The sequence below is a fragment of the Netta rufina genome (assembly GCF_964035555.1).
Source record: "Netta rufina genome assembly, chromosome: 2".
NCBI classification, from domain to species: domain Eukaryota; kingdom Metazoa; phylum Chordata; class Aves; order Anseriformes; family Anatidae; genus Netta; species Netta rufina.
This window is the reverse complement of record NC_140124.1, coordinates 80,501,242-80,517,819: the sequence shown is the minus strand read 5'-3', so window position 1 is coordinate 80,517,819 and position 16,578 is coordinate 80,501,242. Positions and strand designations below refer to the sequence as shown.

Sequence of the window (16,578 nt, the reverse complement as noted above, 5' to 3'; positions counted from 1 at the left end):
TTTTTTTTTTCTTTTTTTTTCCCTCCTCATTCAGAGCCCCGGGTGTCTCCCGGCCCTCATTGGCCGGCCGAGCTCGGCGGGGCGGAGCCGGGCCGCCTGCAAAAGGAGGAAAAGAAAAAAAAAAAAAGGAGAGAGAGCGAGAGAGGGGAGAGAGAGAGGGAAAAAAAAAAAAAGAGAAAACTGTAAGTGCGTAAAAAAGTTCTCGCCGCGGTGACGGATGCTCAAAAGTTCAGGAGTTTTTCCGATGCTTCGCAAAGCAGCCTGCGACTGAAAAAGAGACTGAAAAACGAGCGAGGGAGAGAGAGAGGGCGAGTTTGCACTGGGAGACCGGGAAGGTGGATTTTTTGCCGCTGCTGCCGCTCGCTTAAGAAAAAAAAAAAAAAAAAAAAAAGCCAACAAAACACATCCCTCTACTTTTGTCCCTCCTTTGCAGACAACTTGTTGCAGATCCCCGTGGAGCGAGGAACCGGGAGCGTGGGAGCCTCTTCGCGAAGGTTTTATTTCCTTACTACTCTTTCTGCGTTGGGAAGCTGCTTTCTCCGCTGCGATTCCTTTTTTCGCCCTCCGCCGGTTTCTTGCGAGAAAACGCTTTCGGCCTCCCCCCCCGGCCCGGGCTCTGCTTCCCCCCCCGGCTCTGACTTTCCCCTCCTCCCCCCCCCGGGGCCGGTGGGCTTTGGCGGCCGAGGACGGAGCGGAGCCTCCCGGCGCCGCCGTCGGGCTCCGTGCCCCGTTTCCCCGCGCTCCGCCGGGGGCTGCCCGGTGCGGCTCGGTCGGCGGAGCGGCGGAGGGGTGGAGGGGAAAGGGCCGAGCTGCTCGGGCCGGCGGGGAGGCAGGGCGAAAGCTGCCGGGGGGACATGCAGGCTCGCTACTCCGTGTCCAGCCCCAACTCCCTGGGAGTGGTGCCGTACCTCGGCGGCGAGCAGAGCTACTACCGAGCCGCCGCCGCGGCGGCCGGCGGGGGCTACGCGGCCATGCCGGCCCCGATGAGCATGTACTCGCACCCGGCCCACGAGCAGTACCCGGGCGGCATGGCCCGAGCCTACGGGCCCTACACGCCGCCGCCGCAGCCCAAGGATATGGTGAAGCCGCCCTACAGCTACATCGCCCTCATCACCATGGCCATCCAGAACGCGCCCGATAAGAAGATCACCTTGAACGGGATCTACCAGTTCATCATGGAGCGGTTCCCTTTCTACCGGGACAACAAGCAGGGCTGGCAGAACAGCATCCGCCACAACCTCTCCCTCAACGAGTGCTTCGTCAAGGTGCCCCGCGACGACAAGAAGCCCGGCAAGGGCTCCTACTGGACCCTCGACCCGGACTCCTACAACATGTTCGAGAACGGCAGCTTCCTCCGCCGCCGCCGCCGCTTCAAGAAGAAGGACGCCGTCAAGGACAAGGAGGACAAGGACCGCCTGCACCTCAAGGACCATGCCCCGCCGCCGCCGCGCCCGCCGCCGCCCGCCGCAGCCTCGGCCGCCGCCGTCGAGCCCGAGGGCGGCCCCGCCGGGGGGGGCAGCGCCCCGCCGCCGCCGCCGCCGCCCCCCGTCCGCATCCAGGACATCAAGACGGAGAACGGCACGGCCTCGCCGCCGCACGCCGGCTCCCCCCCCGGCGCCGCTCCGCCGCTGGGCGCCGTGCCCAAAATCGAGAGCCCCGACAGCAGCAGCAGCCTGTCGAGCGGCGGCAGCCCCCGCAGCGCCCTCCCCTCCGCCCGCTCGCTCAGCCTCGAAGCCCCCGAGCCGCCGCCGCCGCCGCCCCCGCCGCCGCCGCCGCCGCCTCCCCACCACCACCACCACCACCACGGGCCGGGCTTCAGCGTGGACAACATCATGACCTCGCTGCGCGGCTCCCCGCAGGGGGCGGCCGAGCTGGGCTCCGGCCTGCTGCCCCCCGCCGCCGCCGCCGCCGCCCCCCGCAGCGGCATCCCCCCGGCCCTGTCCCTCGGCGGCTACTCGCCGGGCCACAGCTCCGTCTACAGCTCGCCCTGCGGCCAGCCCGCCGCCTCGGCGGCCACCTACCACTGCAACATGCAAGCCATGAGCCTGTACGCGGCGGCGGGCGGCGCCGAGCGGACCCCCGGCCACCTGCCCCCCCCCCGCCGCCGCCGCCGCCAGCCCCGCCGAGGAGCCGCTGCCCGACTACGCGCTGCCGTCGGGGGGCGGCGGAGCGGGGGGCAGCGGCGGCGGAGGAGGTGGCGGAGGAGGAGGAGGGGGCGGCGGGGGGGCGCTGGGGCACGGCGGGCTGGGCGGCGCGGCGGGCGGCCACCAGGAGGGGCAGCACCCGCACCCGCACCCGCACCAGGGCCGCCTGGCCTCCTGGTACCTCAACCAGGCGGCGGCGGCGGCGGCGGCGGCGGCGGCGGTGGCGGCGGCGGGGGAGCTGGGCCCGCTGGCGGGCGCGCCGGGCTACGGGGGGGCGCAGCAAGGCTTCGCCGCCGCCCCCAGGGAGGTCTTCGAGGCGCCGCGCCTCGGCCTCAGCGCCTCGCCCGGAGGAGGAGGCAGCGGCGGAGGCCCGGGCGGCGGCGGCGGCGGCGGTGGCGGCGGAGGAGGCGGCGGCGGGGCGGGGGGAGGCAGCTGTCAGATGGCCTTCCCCGGCAGCCAGCCCCTCTACCGCACCTCCGGGGCCTTCGTCTACGACTGCGGCAAGTTCTGAGCGCCCCCCCCCCCTCCGGCCCCGACGCCCACCCACCCCTCACCCCCTCCGACGCCGCTCGGGGGTCCCCGCGGCCGCCCCGAGGGAGAGGAGAGCGCGGGCGAAAAGCCTTTGTACAGAGACAGCTCCAAAGCATGTCTTGGTTTTGTTAAAGGACAGTGTTACTCCGATAACACGTAAGTTTTTTTTTTTTTTCTGTTGTTGTTGTTTTTTTCCTCCTTGCTTTTGAGAAATACTCCCTCCGACCTCACCCTCCCACCCCGTGCGCCCCGGCCCTTAAGGTATCGCCAGGCCCTGTGTTTAAAGGGGGCGAAAAACCCAGCGTAGAGTACCGGCTTCTCCCCTTTCTCCCCTGTCCCGGACCCTCCTCTTTTACAAGGACTTGTTTTAAAATGTAAATTGCGACATAGTAATTTATTTTTAATTTGTAGTTGGATGTTGCGGACCAAACGCCAGAAAGTGTTTCCCCCCTTCCCTGAAAATTGACTGAAACGCTGATTTTTTTTTTTCACTATATATAAAAAAAGGGAAACTGTATTAATCTTATTCTATCAATATTTTTTCTTTTTTTTTTTTTTGTTGAAAATATTCTGAAGGTATTGCATTGTTTGTTTATTAATAAATTACCATTCAGTTGGAATGCTCCTCCACACGTCTGTATATTTTAATACTTTCGTTCAGAGCGAGGCAGAGAGAGGGGAAAGGGATTTCCTAACTAACTTTGCCGATGGAACAGCTCGTTCCCCTCCGCGCAAATTCCAGAGACCATTTAGGATCTGCCAGGTCGAAAAAAAATCCCTTTTCGGTCTCTTCTGCAATATGTTCCACTTAGTCAGCTCGCCTTATCCGCTAGGAAAAAAAAAAAAAAAAAAGAAAAAAAAAATACTTTCCCATGGCAGCTCTGAGTTGGCAAATAAACAAACACGTTTTCTTAGCAATTAATGGGCAAGACCTGGAAACATTTGGCCGTGCGCAGCGGCAGGACAAGCTCACGGCTTTTTAAATAAGGTGCCCGTGTTGTAAGGCTATGGGAAGCGCCAACGCCGAGTGGGCGCCCGTGTGTGGCTGCGAGCATACATCGGGCTGGCGATCGCTGTGGGTGCAGGGCATACGCGTTTATATCTGGGGTTTCCATACGGAGCCGTATTGGAAAAAGGACTGCCTATTTATTCACGGCTTCATATACGCGTCGCATGTGTTTCTGAGCTCCACGGTGTATTTTGGATGGCAGCTATCCTGTAGCACGGATATTCGTAAATATAATGTAAGCCTACTTTGTAGAACTGGTGGCAACGCGCGCCATCACACCCGTGAAGCCGCTTCTGTAATGTAGAAATATATTTTAAAGTCCTCTTTTATGTCAGGAAAAAAATAATGATGAAGAAGTTGGATTAAAAGGGTGCCTCTGCGCTCTAGCCTTACACCTCTGTAGCTCTTACTCCTGTCCTTTAGGGACATTGCCGCTCTGCTCTGTTGGGAGTGCCCTAATTGCTCTGCCCGAGATTGTTTTAGAAAGAGTTGGTGTGGCAGAATTTTTCTTATATAGTCTTTTTTTTTTTTTTTCCTCCTCTCCCCTCCCTCCTTTTTCTTAAACCTGTAGAAAAAAAAAAAAAAATGTTACCAGGGGAGCAGATGAGTGCTGCTTGTCAGACCGAGAATCTCACCTTCTGGACAATTTGCAATTACGAACCTACGGGCGATGGGGGATCACCTCCCCCTTTTGTAAATAACCACCAAAAACGCAATAAATTCATTAACTTAAAAAGAATCTGCCTTGTCAGTCAGACCTGGGAAGAAGATTATTTGATTAGAGATATTTAAGGCCTAAAGTTTGCTTTCAAGATAATACAGTTTCCTATCAGTGCCTCTTATCTAAAGGCAACACTTAGCAGTAATTGCCGCTGCATTGTTAAGGGTTACACTGTAAATAAATACGAAGGTATTTACAGTTAAACCTTATTACCTTGCTTTTGAGCTGCTCTTCCTCTCCAAAGCGATAATCCGCTGTTAGAAAACCCCTTAAGCAGAGCGGCCGAACCGGGGGCTCGCTGCATAAAGCTGGCTTGAAACGCGTTTGTGGAAATACCTCGCTCCTTTTATTTTATTATAGATATGTTTTTTTTTTTTTTTTTTTTTTTTTTTTTTTTTTTAATTATTTGGCTCTTGCTGAAGAGTTTCTCGGCCTTCTTTATAGCCGTTTGCTGGTTGAATCGGGTCCGACAAAGCGCAGCGCCCCGCCGCCCGGTTATTCTGGGGCCGAAGCGGGGGCGAAGCGGGGCCGAGCGGGTCGGCTGCGGGGTCCTGGGGGGGTCCCAGCTCCCCTCGCACCGCTGCCGGCCCAGGGTGACCGGGGCCTTTGGCCGCCTCCCGTTTTCGCTTCTTTTCCCCGGGACAAGCAGAGCCCCGGAGGCAGCGGCGGCGGGGGGGGGGCTGTGTGGAAACGCCGTGCCCGCCTCCTCCCCTCCCGGTATCGAAAACCGGGCTGAAAATTAAAGAAATGAGAGGGCAGAGCGGCGACTGCATGTGCTGTTTGCCTAGTTTTTTTTTTCTTGTTGGACGCCGGTCTCTTTGGGATTTCGTATTTATTTATTTATTTTTTTAAGTATTTTTTTTTCCAGCGGTGGGGTGATGCGGGGAAAATAAAAGAGCAGGGAAAACAGGAGTCAGCTCGGCTCGTCCGGGGGGATGTCTGTGTGTGTGGAGGGGAGAGAAATGGGGGGGGGGGTTTGAAGCTCCCGAACAAGTGCCACGGCCGCGCAACTTGCGCTCCCCGCCGGGCGGCGGAGGCCCGGGGGGCAGGGGAAGGAGGCTGGAAGCGGGGAGGCCGAGAAACATTTTGGGGGCTGGGGAGGGGGGTCTGTCCTGCGGAGATCACACGCAAGTTGTATTATTATTATTATTATTATTATTATTATTATTATTATTATTATTATTATTATTATTACTCTAGCTGTTATTACTATTATTTTATTGTGGTGACGATGATGATGGATGGCGAGCAGGGGGCAAGGCGGAGGGTCCCTCCTGATCTCTGGTTGTCTCCCAGCAGAGCTCCGCGGCGGTGCGAGGGACGTGCGGCCGGCGGCGGCGGGACGGTGCGGCTGCGAGGCCCCGGCCCTGCCTGCGGAGCGGCGCCCTTGGGTGCCAGGTCAGCGCGCAGCTTCGCGGCGTGTCTGTGGCTCGAGGTTGGATGTCAGGGCTTTCGCCTTGCTCGCCGTCCGCGGGGGAAAGAAAAAAAAAAAAAAAAGAAAGAAAAAAAAGAAAAAAAGGCGCAGCATATTTTTAAAAATGATTATTTGAGGGGCCGTTCCGTTCTGGTGGTTTCTAACTCGTGTTTGCTCATCTGCCCCCGAAACCGAGGGAAAAGTGGAGTGTGAAATTCTTCCCGGCAGAAGGGCAGTGTTCGCCCCTCCGCCTAAATTTCCTATGCAAAAAGTTTTTCTAGAAGTGACTGACAGCTCGGGGTTTGTTCCTGAAAGGTCATAACCAAAAATAGCGGGGAAGTGCATGCAAAGAGGACGTTTTGAACCCTTCCCTACCTCCACACGCCAGTTTGCGGGGAGGCTGTTTGTGTCGTGGACGGAGACCTTCAGGGAACGGCTGCAAACGAGCCTTTCACCGTAGCCGGGGCCCTTTCTGAAAGTCGCGAAGTTCGGGGAAAGAGCCTCAAAGTTCACCCGGGTCTATTTTCATAGCCCGGCACAACTTTGTACCGCTCGGCAGCCCTGGCGTCGCACCGCATCGCCCAGCCGGCTGCACCGCGGCAGCGCGCAGTCCTCTGCCCCCCAAAACACGGCGCAGCCGGAGCGGGGCGAGCTGGAAATTGCGCGCCGGGGGGCTTCGCTTGCGCGCTGCCGCCGCGCAGGCCGGGGCAGGCGCTGATGCGAGGGGCCGCGGGGGGCTGAGCACGTCTGGGCGCCCACACGAGGATGAGTGTGAGGTCACAACCAGCTCACCGTGCTTATGACGTCCTCTGGATTGCGTAGGCAGGAGCCCGGAGCGCCGGGACGCGCGCAACGAGAGAGGAGCGCTCCTGCGCGCCTCGGCGCAACGCGGCCCCGTCCTCTGCCGTAGGAGTGACCGCTAATTGAACATTAGCTTCCAATTAACGCCGTCGTAAAGCCATTGAAACCTCGGGCCGTTTGCCCCCCACTTGCCCGCCTCGGCGTTGGCCGGATGGTTCGGTCGCCTTGGGATGCGCGGGATTTTGGGAGGGCCGCGAGCAGCGCAGCGGGCGCACGGGGTGCCGAGGCCGAGCTGGGGCTGCGCGAGGGCGCAGGTGGCGTGCGGGGCAGCGCCGAGCGCAAATTTGCGCGGTGAGCTGCGCAAGAGGCACTGCGCGCCCGCTTAGCGGGAGGAACTCGAGCATGAAGTGGGCCCTGGGATGCCCGCGAGTTGCGAACCGCCGGCATCCCGTCGGCCTTTCCCTTTTCTTTATGTTTTTTCCTATTTTTTTTTTTCCCCTTCTCCCTCGCCTCCCCGTCTGCGTCGTGAGTCCGCCCCAAAGGTGGTGCGGTGCCGCGGTGAATGCGGCCCTCCTGCTTTAATTACTCCGGGGCTCATAAAGCCATTCGCTTCTTTCCAAAGTAATAAACAAACGTCGCGTTAGGTCAAGATTGATGGTGTCCATGCAATAAAAACGGGCCAGGTCAGGAAGGAATAAAATTCAATCAGAGCTCGCGGAATCATTTTTCAGGGGACAGAAAGACAGAAAAAGGAGACGGGGGTCAAGGGAGACGATGTCGCCATTCACAACACACCAGCCGGCAGGGAGGAGGGCGAGGGTTAACGAGCGATTGTTTTTTATCAAGCGGAGCCTAATTGAACGAAACAATAGCCGTGCCGGCGGGGGGGGGGTGGTGGCTCCGGGCGACTCTGCGGGGCCGGGCTGCAGCCTCGCACCCCGGGCACTGCCCGCCGCGGCGCTGCGCCCCCCCCGGGGCACAGGGCAGCTCCTGGGGGCTGCAGGATGGTGGATGGGACCCCTGTTTTTCTTGGGGGGGTGTCCCAAAAGGGCTTGAGCCCGACGCTTCCCCTTCCCTTGACGGCTTGCCCGGGTCTCCCCCGGTGGCGTGCGGAGATTTGGAAAGCGGAGCCCCGGAGAGGGTGAAATTTGGGGAGGGGGGGGGTGGTGGAGTGAGGATGTGAGGAGGGGAATGCGGCCCCGGCTACCGGCGAGAGGTCTCTGTCTTGAGCGGGAATTGGGTGGTCGGCAATTTTTGTGTTGCCCCCTAAATAAACACAGCTTGAAGCGACTTGGGTGGGCAGAAGGGAACAATTTGTGGGGCGGGGAGCGAGCGCGCCGGGCGGCCCGCGGCTTACCTGCTGGGGACTTTCACCTGACCTCTAGGTGTCAGGGGGCTCGCTGCTCGGAGCACGGCCCCCCGCTCGGGTCAGCGGCTTCGGGCTGCTCTGGGCAGAACGAAAACAACAGCAGCGAAACCCCCAAACTGGAATCCCCCCTCCTTTTCCAGCCCCCGTCACCTCTGGGGAGGATGCAGGAAAACCAACGCGTTTAGAGCCATTAACTCTTAAAATAGCTGAATTTCCTCCGTTGGAAAGGGGAAAAAAAAAAAAGACGCAAATTATTACACTCGGGATATTTAGGTATTAGGAATCGATGAATAAACAGGTCATATCGCCCTCGGAGCACAAGTGCTCCGTTTAGAAGAAGCGCCATAGCAATCCCCTCGCCCCCGTTCCTGGAATTTATTTACTTGCCAGAACATTTGAGCGGCCGAGTTTAATATATATATTTAAATAAATATTTGAAATAAGGAAAAGAAGAATGTTTTCCATTGACCGATAATGCCAAAGTCCTGATAATACCGTCCGAAGCAGAAAGAGGATTGTTTAAACAGTGCCGGGCGCCCGCTGCGGATCCAGTGGCGCTGCCTTGGGGTTTCGGCGGGGGTCTCCGGCGCTGCGTTTGTAGGGTGTGGGGCACCGGGAGGGTTCCCGGCCCCGATGGCATCGCTCCCTCGGCCCGAGGGGGCCGTGCAGGGGCAGGGGGCGCGCCCGCAGCCCCGGTTTGGGAACGGGAGCGCTCCCGGCCAGCGCCTGCAGCCTGGCCTCCCGGCCACGGGATGGATTCAGAGCCGAATTGCTGCTCGCACAAAAGTGACGGCTTGCTCCCCACGCCCCCTCCCCCCCAAAAAAAAACCTCCGGAGGGGAGGGGGGGGTTGGGAGACACGGAGCGGGGCGAGCTCATTAGCAAAGCAAAGGTTGCAATTAGCGTCCGCCGCTGCGAAGCGACCTCTCCCCCGCCCGCCTCCCCTAGCCCCCCATCGCCGGCTAATTGCGAGGTATCTGTTGATGTTTTTCTTCCACCCGTCAAAACGTTGGAGCTCTGCCTGCTCCGGCGCTGCTCCGGCTTTGTTGTGTCTGCAGGCGACGCTCCGCCGGCGAAGCACCGGGGGTGAAGGGGGGTCACCAAGGGACGCGGGGAGCGCGGCCCCGACAGCCGCCTTGGGGGGACTCCCCTCGCCCCCCACTTCGCCGTCCGAGCCGTCGAGGGGCGACCCGGGCTCCTCTTTATCTGCCGGCCCCGGGTGCAGCTCCCCCCCAAAAAAAACACCCTTCGTTTTTCCCCTGCAGGCAGCCGGTGTGAACCCCCCCTGGGCCCGGGCTGCGTTGGCTGCTGCCCTCTTTAATTAACGGAGCCGTAATGACCCCGGAGCAGGCGGCCAAACGTAGCACGAGCAGGGAGGGAATGAGCTTTTTTACTGTACCTGCGCGCACAAAACGCTTGACACCCGCATTGTAATTAGGGAACTTGAGCCTGAGAGCGGTGTGGTCATGGCACGGGTGGACACCACCCGCTTAAATCGCCGCGTGGCTTCTCATTTACGTATTTTATTTTTTATTTCGTTTTGAAGACGCGATTCCGTGCTCGTTGCGAAGGGCAGTGCTGTGGGCAGAACCGAAAATCCCGCAGGAAAGTGTGTGATGAGGGGGGGAACCGAAAAGCAGTTCGTCTCTTTCCCAAATTTTAAAAAAGCAGCGGGAAGCTGCGCTGTTTGTCCCCGTCGGCATCAGGAGCAGTTATTATTATTATTATTATTATTTTTTTTTTTTTAACGAAAGAAGCACAAAGGCACCCAACACAAAGTCGCCACGGAGGGACCGCTTGCTCTAGAACTGATTTTCCCTCCCCAGCCCCTTCCTCTTTCGTCCTCCAACACGGAGACCGAAAAGGGAGATCAAAAATGCTTCTCTTGAACGCTCCACGGCTGGAGGTGCCAGGGCAAAAAAAAACAAAAACAAACAAACAAAAAAAAAACAACCCATTGAGGTCGAAGGGAAGCCGGCGGCTTGCGGAAAGGTTCCCAGTCCTCCGCAGAGATGCGCGAACTGGTGCTCAGTGGTAGTGGCAAGCGGCCGGGCAATCACTGCAAGCACTAAATACTTCCCAGCTGTACAAAAATAACAAAAAAAAAAATGGTGAGAAAAGCGCTTTATGCTTTTTTAATGCTTTTTTTGAAAAATTATTATTTTTTTAAATTACGTGTGCCATGGAGTGGGGGTATTAAAAAAAAATCAACAGCAACCAAGTTGCATCCTACCGCAGGGAGCACCCCCGCAGGGTTTGCACAGCACAGCCCCAGAGCGCAAACTCGGTGCACCTGTAGGAAGCGGACGGACGGGGCTCTGCGTTTCCCTTTTCCCCCGCTTTTTCGCCCCAAACCCTGCCGGGCCAGCCCCGAGGAACAGAAGGAAGGGGTTGCTGCGGCTGCCCAGCCCCGCAGCGCTCCGCCGTGCCCGTCTGCGGCCAGCTCGCACATTTTCCACCGCACCTCTGGCGACGGCGCACAAAGAGCCCTCTCTCCGCGGCAGCCCGCTTCCTCCAGCCTGCTCCCCAGCCCCGTCCCCTCCCCAGCTCCGCGTCCATCACGAAACTCTGCCCTCGCCCCTTCCTTGTCGGAGAGGGGCCCCCCTTCCCAAAGCGACGCGCTCGGAGAGCCTGCGTCTCCCCCCTCTCGCCCCCTCTAAAAAAGGGCTCTCTCTCTGCTCAGCTGTGCCCGGCGAGGCAGCGGCTTCGCTCATTTTCGAGGCATAAAGCTAAAACGATGGGAGTAATTGGTGGGTGGAAGATCCGAAACCAACGGGAAATGTATGGGCTCGACGACCTCTGGATAACCCGGGTACCTTGGCACGAGAAGTGCAAAAATATTTACTCACCTTGAAGTTTCTAATATTTTTTTAAAGCTTTTTTATTTATTTTGTTTTTATTTCTTAAGCCATCTTTTGAGATCATTCGAGCTCCCATCCGAGGTTTAATTATAGTAAGCGGGAAGAGGATGAAGGGGAATGGGGAAATTCTGATGGGAAAAAAAAAAAGGAAAAAAAAAAAAAAGAAAAACCCAGACCCCAGGGTCAGGAAGGTGCTGGACAAAAAGGCTTTCTGTGACTCACTCACACCCTGAAATGAAGATCTGAAAAATGCTTACAAGCCCTCTCTGACTGGTTTGAAAGCGATTCCAGCAATTAGGAATTAATTCGGCATGGTCAAAAGGCGATTTCACTGCAAGTTAGATCAAGTTATCCAAACTTTTTACAGAGTTCAAGTGGTGGAAATGGGCCGCTGGGGTGGAGGTGAGCTGCAGGAAAGAAAAACAAGGAGTGTTCAGCAGAGGAAGACTAGGGGAAGCCAGGGCCAGAGGGATGGTGGGCGCATGCTAGCGCCAGAGGGTCGCTGCTGTTGTTGCTGGGGGGCAGTGCAGGGGATGCTTTTGTTTATTTCTGTCATTCAAAATGGGAGAAAGTACTAAAAAGGCGCTGGAGGTCCTAGGTAATAAAAAGGCGCGTTTTAATTAAAAAAAGGAAATCAGTGGGCTTGCCAGCCAGTGGCTCCTCCAGGTACAGTGCTGGGGGGATCCCCCCTGGTTAACAGCGGGTGCCAGAGGCAGCCTGTGCGGAGGAGCAGGGCTGCCCTGGGATGATTCGTGGGGCCAGAGGCACCAGGAGGGTGGAGGGGGGACAAAACCGGGCTTTTACGCACAGGCAGGCCAGCAATAAGGCCACCTTGAGGGGGGTGGCCACCCACGCTGGCCCCGGTGGTGTGTGTGGGTGGCTGTGCTGGCCGTGGGGTGCGTCCCCAGCACGGGTCCCGGCAGGGCTCAGGCGTTGGGGTTGTTCCTCATGAGCTCCACGTCGGCGTCCACCATCTCCCTCACGAGCTCCTGCAAGGAGGAAGAAAAGTGGGTGAGGGTCCCCGCGGCAGGATGAGGAGGGGATAAGGAGCACGTTTGCTCGCATGCTTGCCCTGCTGCACCGTGGGAGTGCCGGGTCTCCCGAAACTCGCTGGGTCAAGTCGCGGCCTGTGCTGCCATGCTGGCACCTCAGCGCGAGGCACGCACTCCTTCCTAAAATGCTGACGCCTGCTGGGCCCTTTCCAGGGCAGGTTAGCAGAGTCACGGGGGATGCCCTGCGCTGCTGTGGTGGCTGCTGTCTTCCAAGCAAGAACAACAGCCTGGGGTGGCCACCGACAGCGCGGCTTCTAGGTGTGCCCAAGCAAAACTCCCCCCCCCCCAGTGGATTGCTCTTGGAGGACACGAACCCCTGGGTAGGTACAAAGCACACCACTCACATCAAATGTGACTCTGGGCTTCCAGTTCAGCTTTTGCTTGGCTTTGGTACAATCCCCTTGAAGAAAATCCTGTGGAAAAGAAGAGAAAAACACTGCGAGAACCGTTCCCCTTCCCTGTCTGGCGCTGTGCGGGGCTGACCTCTGTGGTGCTCGTTCCCAGCCCAAAGCCCCCCCTTTGCCATAACCTGTCCCAAGGAATGAAATTCGAGCAAAAGCTTCCAGAATGAGGGAAACCTTTGCAGATCATGCTCAGTGGTTGGTGGGCATCAGGCAAGGTGCGGCACGGCCGTGCCCACACGTGCATCCCCGCCAGCTGAGCACGGCTGGAAGGGCTCTCGGGCCCAGCCACCTTCCGAGGACAAAATATTTAAGATGCAATTTTAGTGGAAGCTCATATGCCTATAAATCACCAGGAGGCAGCATCCTTTCACCAGGCTGTTTTGGAGCAAAAGAGTTACTCTTTTGTTTTTGCGTGTGTGGGGTTTGAGCTCCAGCTTCACTGCCTTGCGGTGGTGAACGTTTTGTAATAAGTTGTCGTGTTTCTTAGTCATGCTATTGAACGAGCTGTTCCAAATTCTCCCTCTCCCCCCCCTCCCCCTTCTTTAAATAACGTAAATCGCAGAACAAATATGACAACTAATCTCTTCCAAATAAAAATGTGATCACAGACAGACGATGCTGAAAGACTGTTGTGAATATGGGTAACCACACGCAATGGCAGTAAACAGCCAGCTTTTGAACGCCTGCATCTTTTTTCTTCAGTGCTTTGAGCATCCACATGGAAAGAATAGTCTAAATCTCTCATAAATGAAAGTAAATTATCTTGAAACTGTTACAGAGACCAAGAGCTTGTTCATATCCACCTCACTGTTTAATTATTCTTAAAAGTGCTACCACACCAAAACAATCCTGCAAGCGGTCATCAAAAATAACAAAATTAAGCAAGGAAAACAACTCCTTTTTCTGCATCTTTGAAGGAACAAAGGAACTGACCGAATCTTCCTGAGAAACAACCCAAGTACTTTGGTTTAACAGTTAGCTTTGGCAATTGTATGTGACAGTTTAATAAAATGTCACCTCTCCTTACAAGCTTCACTTCTCCGGAGTAGTAAACACTAAAAATGTATTGGCCTGTGTCTAGAGTAAAACAACACAAGCTTTGTTACGGGACAACAGAGCTAAGGCCAAATCCTGCTCTTGCCTTCGACTTGACGCTGGTAGCACGGCGGGGTTTCCTAAAAGATCCCCGGGCCGTGCTTCTCCCTCCTCGCCCTCTGACTGGCGGCGGGGCTGACGAGCACTTTGTGGCTGCAGGTTTTTCACCGCGCTGCTGCTGCTGCTGCTGCCACTGCCTCCATTTTTCAGACGCTATCTTTTGTGCGTGTGCGGTTCAGGTCGTGCTAACTTCCAACATCACCTCATCCTGTGCAGTAAAACGTAGGAAATTCTTCTTCGTAATTGTGCTGCAGAAAGCTAGACAGCTCGCTTCCAGCAGCAGAGGAAATCCACCAAAGGAAATATTGCACTGCAGAAGGGGATGTGGAACAAACACGTCTGCTGAGGCTGTTCCAGGCAGCATTTGTAATACTTCAGCCTTTATGCCGAAAACATTTCAGTGCGCCTTCAGAAAAGAGTAAACGGATGGGTCGGAACAAAATGATGTGAAAATAAAAACGCCGCGATTTCCTTAAATTAGACTAAATGATTTCCTACTGCAGCCCTGTAATGGGTTTTTAGAAACTGCAGCAGACATTTGAGGGCAAGGCATGCAAAACCGCATCAGCCTGAGGGATCCCCCTGAGGGTCGTGTGAATATGGATTGCAAATTCTGAGTTGAAATGGGAAAGGCTCCCACTAACTTTGATAAAATTTGGATCGGGCCCTGAGGTACTCATGGAGGCATGCCTTTTATCTGGAGTTCGCTTAAATTCACATTAAATCCGTGTGTGTGTACGTGCCTGGAAACAAGGAAATCCCTCTTAAAATAAATTTCAGCATAAAAAACAATTGCCTTTTATTCAGTTCTAATTCGAGCCATTAGCTAGAAGTTGTGTTTTAATACCGCCTCATTTTAAGACATAAAAGCCCTATCATAAAACTTAGCTTCACTTTTAGAAATGCTGTGTAAGCAATAATTTTACGTCCACCATCTCCATACCAAAAACATTCTTGAAAACTGAGCCTATCTAGGATGCTGGTTTCCCATCTGAGAAGTGGACCAGGAGCTGCGTTGAATGAAATGCTGTGTTGCCCGCTGTACATAGCTGCATTCTGCTTTCAAACAGCTTGGGAGCAGTCTTTTAGCTTTCTTGGACAAATGCTTTTTGTTAAAACAGTATCAAAAAAAAAAAAAAAAAAAAAAAGGCTTTACCTAATTCCAGCCCTTCGTTCAAAAACATAAACACTCAGCTGCTGAATGGGGCAAATCAGGTTGGGGGGAGATTTCAAATCAGTAATAAAGTTGTTTGCAGTGCTGGATTATACACAGAGATAACACAAACAACTAGTGTATTAAATCCATTTCTGTATTAAAAATGTTTTTTTTTTTTTGGAGTTCTTCCTTAAAAAATTCACATGCTTTAAGAGTGATGCAGTAAAATGCATTCTGGCATAATTTGTGAGTAAAAGAAAAAAAAAAAAAGATACCAGATTTAATATATATGGTAATACAAATTCCCCATCTGACTCAGGTTAAAAGATTTTTAAGTGGCTCTCCTGCAGAAGTTTATGTACTTTTGGGAAACACTGCTTCGTAGTAAGATTCACTTGAAAATAGCATTATGGACAAAATAACCCCTATGCACTTTTTAAAAGGTTCTCTTATGGAAGTTACTAAGTGCAGAGATAAAATGATGTATAATACCACAGTATTAACACCGTATTTCATCTAAATTCAAGGTTGAGTTGTATTCTTTTGAGGCAAAGTTTCAGCACTGAATGGAAATGAAGACTGGAACAAAGCTATTCCTGATTAAAGGATTGTATTGCAGTCATGTTTCCTGTATTTTTCTACAAGTAGCTCATAATATGAAAACAATAAGGTAATTACAATAAAATATTAAAAAAAGCTCCTCTTGGAACAGAATGACTGCTTGTTTATATTATTCAAGTCTTTCACTGAAACCAGAGATGCATCTGTCAGGCTTCCAAAAAAAAGAAAAAAGGAAAAAAAAAAAAAAAAAAGAAAGAAACACACACACCAGAAAACCTCTGGCATGCTGATCCGTAAAGTGCCTTGGTTCTTCAGTGTCAGGGCTTCAGTTTCTGGAGGTACAACCAGATCAGAGCGCAAAGAAAGAAGAGGTAAGCTTCTGCTGGAGAAAATCTGGATTTCTGGGGGGTGGGGGCTGTTCTTGAAAGACAGCTGGCTGCTGCTGAATCCAGGCTGCCCGGGATCCCTGTGTCCGAGGGAACGGCACCTGATGAAACGGCACCACTTCGTGTTTGGTATCCCTGCAGGACAACTTCTTTTTCCTTAGCATTGTGCTTTATGTACTGATAGGAGAACAAAGCCCTTTGACTTCATGAAGGATTTAGATACTGTGCTGAGAGTTTGCAAACCTGAAAACACTGATTAAGGCTTTCTGTTGTTTTTATTGTACTCAGGTCACAAACATAAAATTAAGTCTTTGCTCTTAGTGAACGATTTCAGGAGGAACAATCCCTTATTTTCCATGCAAATACAGTTAACATAAGTGAATACTAATGATGAATTTTGCCTGGAAGCTGAGAGTTGGAAAAAACATCCAGGTAAATATTTAAAGGGAAGGAAGTTGGAAAAGACAGCAGTCAAATTCTCTGTTGCCAATGAATACGACAGTAAACTCTCCTACAGCTTTATATCCACTCCACTGTCACTATAACTGTCTCTCAGAGAAAAGAATGAGCTTGTTCAACATGATTTTATCTTCTCTTCTACCTTTTCTGTAAGTTAGGCTGATTAACTGTGTAGAAAATACCCCATTATTATTAAATCTGATTTTATGACAATTCAGTTTCATTGTCCAAATGCACAAAAACAAATACATGCAGGTAAGCAGGGAGAAATTTGTTACATAATGTGATAGGGTATTTTAAAATTAGGTTTTGAAGCCCTGAGACAAAAATGTAGAATATTTTAATGTAAATATCACATTTCCCAAGCTCTTGTTCTGAGTGTCATCACTACTTCTATTTTGACTCGTGCAGTGATTGATCTGGTTTCACTGTGCAATGCATCACTGTCTCATTCAATTAACTTTAACTGAAAATGTAAAGCCTCAAGACAATGTGAGAAAAAGGAGATAATGTGGCCTGAAAGAAATCCAAGGTTTCCTTAATTACTACAGCTCAG

The 16,578-nt window shown here is 53.7% G+C and overlaps 2 protein-coding genes across 2 annotated transcripts in view; one reads left to right on the top strand and one right to left on the bottom strand.

Moving 5' to 3' along the window:
* Nucleotides 1-269: 269 nt before the first annotated feature.
* On the top strand, nucleotides 270-2,655 carry FOXC1 (forkhead box C1; the record flags this gene model as incomplete). Its single annotated transcript, XM_084281916.1, is given in 2 exon segments — nucleotides 270-2,090; nucleotides 2,092-2,655. Coding segments are annotated over 2 exon segments (1,800 nt in total). The 5' UTR covers nucleotides 270-854.
* An 8,296-nt stretch (nucleotides 2,656-10,951) lies between these two features.
* The window catches only part of GMDS (GDP-mannose 4,6-dehydratase), a 403,988-nt gene continuing 398,361 nt past the window's right edge, over nucleotides 10,952-16,578 (bottom strand). Inside the window, exons 10-11 of the mRNA XM_084282724.1 lie at nucleotides 12,246-12,314; nucleotides 10,952-11,838 (exon numbers count right to left, since the gene is read on the bottom strand). Of these exons, the coding sequence (XP_084138850.1) occupies nucleotides 11,776-11,838; nucleotides 12,246-12,314 (132 nt within the window). The 3' untranslated portion in view covers nucleotides 10,952-11,775. The remainder of the gene's footprint in view (nucleotides 11,839-12,245; nucleotides 12,315-16,578) is intronic.